The 5,029-nt window shown below is 39.4% G+C and overlaps 1 protein-coding gene across 1 annotated transcript in view; it reads left to right on the top strand.

The window, feature by feature from the left end:
* Positions 1–2,050: 2,050 nt before the first annotated feature.
* Positions 2,051–5,029, top strand: part of LOC104166848 (glypican-5-like) — a 118,428-nt gene continuing 115,449 nt past the window's right edge. The window contains exon 1 of the mRNA XM_009706939.1: positions 2,051–2,159. Within this exon, the coding sequence (XP_009705241.1) occupies positions 2,051–2,159 (109 nt within the window). The remainder of the gene's footprint in view (positions 2,160–5,029) is intronic.

Below are 5,029 nucleotides of genomic sequence, written 5' to 3'. Positions count from 1 at the left end.
AGCAGAGTCTGGTGGTTTGGATGTTTCTTTACTGAATTTTTTTTTCCAGTGTTCATCCTTGTACCATCATGTATTTCATTGTTGTCAAGTGTATGTGGAGTCTTGCTATGCATTAACCTGCAAGATCAGATGATGAGGTTTAATGCACTGCAATTGCTTATTAATATTCTTTTGTCTCAAGGCCTGGTCCGAGCTCTCTGTGGTGGCCTGAGTAAAATCCTCAGGAGAAATACGGCCTTTTGGAGAATTGGGGCTGTTTCCATCCATTCGTGCGCTCTCACTAGGAGTGTTTATAGTGATTTAAAACCAGAGATTCCCTTGGGCCCAGCGGGAGGTGGTGGTCTGTCCTGGGCCGCCAGTGTTGGGGACAGGCCAGCTCTGGACCTAGAAGCAGGCCGAGTGCCAGGGCCTTGCTGCTGCTTTGGGCCCAGCCTCCTGTGGGGCTGCTGCTGTGTGTTGTCTCAGGTATTAAAATGGCTGTTAAAACTGTTGGTGGGGTGGGAGCGGGGAGCTTGGCCCCCAGTGTGGCACTGGCCTTCCTGGGAAAGGGTTTCTCCTCCCCTAGAGCCTGAGGGATGGGGGTGGAAGTGGGCACCTGCAGCCCCTTTCCCTCAGGGCCCCCATTTCCACCTTGAGGTGGAAATGCCTGAAACACACTGGCACTAGGCTTCTTGCTGGGGTGTTCTTACTTGCTTGTTTTGCTGAGAAATTGCATCAGAAGTACCTGCTTTTTAATATTGTGTGACTGTTTTGGCTCTGGTATTTTTTAACGCATGCCTCCAGTTTTGGATTTGCTCTACTTAATTGTCTCTTGCTTTTTTCCTCCTTTAAAACATTTCTGAAGTACCAGAATATATTCATCTGTAGTCTGTAACAACTCCTTTCTGGTACCTGTTAATCCCATGGTGTAGAGCAAATAGACCCTGAGTGTTGCTGTGTGATGTAGGTTTCTTAATCAAGGACAACAAACTTAGTGAAACACATACAAAAATGGAGTGATAGAAAAACCAACCAAAAATATTCCACAGAAATTAAGTTTTTCATCAATGTTCTCTGTAGTTGTAAGGTGGAGTGATTTCAGTACCTTTTATGTTACATATAGGCAGACTTGAACTTGGTTTCAAAAATTTCAAGGTTACTGTTAAGTAGATAGAGATCTACTAAATTTAAAACCAGTTCTTTTTGGTTCAGGTGCATGCTTGTTGACTTTCACTATGAGTTAAGCCTAGAAATTGAAATAGCAGTCTCTGCCTTCCCAGTGATTGTAGGTGGTGCTGGGTCTTTCTCAAAGTAGAGTTGGTTCCTTACCGCTGGCCCTAGGCAGCTGAACGCACTCTGTTGCGGAAATCAATTCTATTTTCGTGGCAACAATTACTGCTTGTTTTGTTTTGGTAGCTGATTCAGAAAGGAACTAAACATGTTTAAACTAAAGAGAAAAGGAGGGGAGGGAAAGCCACTCTAGCTACCATAGCTTTTGGTAAACTCCAATGCCTTTTTTTGGGGGGCGAACTGCTTAGGAGCTCAAAGATATTTTTTTTTTGAGGAGCTTCCCCTGGGGCAAGAGGTGAAGAGGTGGTTCCTTGAGGCACTACGCAGGTGAATATTAGATCCTAAGATGGGGTATGGTTTTCACTCAGATGTTCAAGTTATGATGCCCTTAGCACAAGGTGTACAGTGGAAATGTTGCCCCTTTGAATGTGTACCTTCAGTGATTCTGCTGTGCCCTTGACTGTGTTTAGATGATTTTGTGCCCAATAATCTTAACAGTGTAAAGTTAGCAGCTGATAATGTGATATTATCCAAATTTAGGTGAAATTGTCTCAAGGGCACTAATTTAAGACTATAACTGAGTTTCACAATGTCATTCCTTATGGATTGTGTTTTGTTTCAAAGTTTTTTAAACAAGGTGGTTGTTTTGATATTAAGAAGTGTTATTTATTTTTATGGTGTAAGCTGAAAGGTTTTCTAATTAGTGTGTTTTTCTTGTTTCCTTTAAGAGTCAGATTTACAGATCTGTCAGCACAGAGCACCAACATGTTGCACCAAAAAAATGGAAGAAAGCTACCAGGCAGCTGTTCGAAGGGAGAGGACTCAAAGTATCCAGGCACTGAACTTTGAACTGAAGTACATGATTGTTGGTCATATCACAGCTTTCCAAGGTAGGAACTTTTGAACTGCAGTCCCATGAATAATTTGTAAATGTATCCTCTGCAATCGAAAGGAAAAGCTCGCTATTTTGTTTTTTGATTTCTCTTGCATCGTGTGCTGTAGTTGCTGGCTTAGGGTTTACTTCCCTGTTCTTTGATCATTCTGCTTTTGGAAAAAGGTGATGGCACTTAATCTTGACTGGTATTTTAAGCATCTGCCTAACTCTAATTAGGAATAGATTTAAGCTTAGACCTTGTTCCTTGGGGTCATTTCAAAAAAGATTGGCATGGATTATTTTCAAGGCATTTTCAAATGTCATTGAGGTGCCTGATGGTTGTTTGTGCTTTTTGATTTTTCTCTTGTGTTGCCAAGCTACTTAAAGGTGTAGAAAGTTGAATGAAAATGCATTTCTTTGTAGATGCTAAAGAGTAAGTGCTTTAACTGATATGTCAAATGAGAACACAGCTCTCTCCATGTCGAAATGTTTCACTACCTGGCAGGTCACATGAGGAGTGATCTGTTTCCAAGAATTACAGCCATGCAGTTAAATGTGAATGCATGAAGGAACCTGCACTGGAAGTCTGTTCTCATAACTCTTGCTGTTCTCAAAACTACCTTGCTCTAACAGGTGGTTGTAAGTCTATGTAGTGTTTTTCATACAGATGGTTATTGTAGTATTAAAGGGAGGAAAATGCTTGGGTAGGCTAGTGCACTATACAGTGTTGAGCACTGGAGACTTTTCTCCAGAAGGACATTTAAGCATAGACTATGAACTTTAAATATGAGAGTTGAGTGATTAAATCAATCATTGAGTGATGAATCCAGCTTGCTAACTTCTGTGGGCCTAATTATGTGCTTAATTTTAACTCACTGCTTTGCTATGTTTAGTTCTGAGCACCCTCTTGGAATGAGTTTTGAAAACATGCTAGTAGTTATTAAAATACAAAGTGTTGAGGTGTGTATGATTAAACCTTTAGTTACAAGGCAGGTTTTGTCAAATAATAGCTTTTTGTCTAGCTGCTTCCATTTGAGTGAAAAATACTATAAATAAAAGATGATTGACAGTTATAAGAGATAACATATCTAAAATTGACAATAAGTGATGGTGGAAGTCTGAAAGAAATGTGCAAGGTCAAGATAAAAATTTCCTTCCTCTTTTGGTTGTTTACCCCTCTCATTGGCTTTGTACCAATGAGTGAGAAATGGCATTTTATTTTATTTTACAATTAATCTTTTAAAATTTTTAATATCCCTCATGATTAAAGAATTTGGAGGGCACTTTGGAGGAGCAGTGTTGTAAAAGTGACTGTTGGCATTGTTAAATGCTGGTAAGTTATTCAAGTGATCTTTCAGTATCATGATTGAATAAAGATAAGGTCAGAATAGATTAACCTACCAGCCTCTTTAGGTCAAGCTAGTGGTTTTATTGTCCATTACTGATGAAGCCTTTTGATGGAATGAAAGAAGTAGTTCGACATTTCACATGGTTCAAATTTACAAGCATTTTCTGGAAGTGGGTAAATAGGTTGTTTGTTGTAACTTGTTATGGCTGGCCTTCTGTCTACATTAGGTGGGAGCACTTGAAAAATGTAACTTTTCTATCTTGCATTGGGAGCTACTTTTCTTGGTTTTCTCCCAGATGTCAGAGAAAAGCCTCTCTCTATCTTGTGCTGTATAAACGTTCTGTTGCCAAGAGTAGTACTGAGACACATTTACTGAGAGGGAAGATCTTTGCATTCATTTAACTCTGTCCTTTTGGTCTGTTTTTCTGTTTGTTGCTATTTTAAATGATAAAGTGTGAGAGTGCCAAAAGCATGTTTAAAGTCTGAGGAAAGAAATATCCTTATTTTAGAAGCTTTCAGGTGCCTTTTGGATTTTGTGTTCCTTGCAGCAATGAGAACTGGCTCAGACTTGCTAAAAAAATAGCAATTTATTAATTTGTATGTAGTGGTATTTACTTTTACAATTTTCATGCACAATTTACTACTTATACACATTTTTAATACTGTTAGCGTAGTCAAAGCAGAGCAGTAGTTAGCCTTGCTATCTACTGCTGAGGAAATCTTAACTGCTTTTTGTGAACTTTTAGCAGATGATACTGTCAGTATTATACCCATACTGATGAAATAATTTCAAAGACTTAATAGGGTATAAGAAAAGGATTTCAGGAGTCCAGCTTTGAGAACGTAGTGGTGGGAATTAAATCTCAGTGGGAAAAGACAGCAACTCTTTGGAGAGGGGGGAAGGATGATGACAGAATATTTTTAAGTTCTCATCTCCTTATATTCTTTCATGGAAGTCAAAAGACAGTTCTGAGGAGCTGCCATTAGATACCACAGGTATTAATAGGAAAGAGCTTTCTTGTGAGTAGGAGTTTTGATAGGAGTTTGGTTAAGTATTCACTCTACACTGCCTGGGCACTTCAGTTGACTGGACATCTTGGACTTGAAGAGATTTTTTGTTTTGTTTTTCTTTTTGAAATTGAAAATGTTATTTAAGTAGCCTTGCCCACAGCTGAAATAAGGCAGTTTTCACAGGTGCTGGATTTAGTTGTGCAAATAATTAGTCTGTAAGACTTTATCAAATGTCCCACAGCTGTGGACAGGCTTGTTATATTTGGGCTAATGCCCAATCTGTACATGTGGACAGCTGTAGCACTATGATTCAATCCTGCTATTTTTCCCCCTTAAAGTTTTCAATATTAGCAACCCAGTCCTTGCTCAAACACTTAATAAATCAAGCTTCTGCACTTGGATGTGTTTTCTTGAACTCCTGTCTCTAATGCTGTTGCTGTGACACCTGATTTGAGTAGGAAGAGGCACACTGTCATCAGCTGCAGGCTGTAAAATGCCCTACCTGTTAGTAATGGGACAGGAGGAAG

The sequence above is a fragment of the Cariama cristata genome, unplaced genomic scaffold (genome assembly GCF_000690535.1).
Source record: "Cariama cristata isolate BGI_N322 unplaced genomic scaffold, ASM69053v1 scaffold2799, whole genome shotgun sequence".
Taxonomy (NCBI): domain Eukaryota; kingdom Metazoa; phylum Chordata; class Aves; order Cariamiformes; family Cariamidae; genus Cariama; species Cariama cristata.
Note: the sequence above shows the minus strand (reverse complement) of the source record. Positions and strands in the feature narration are given on the sequence as shown.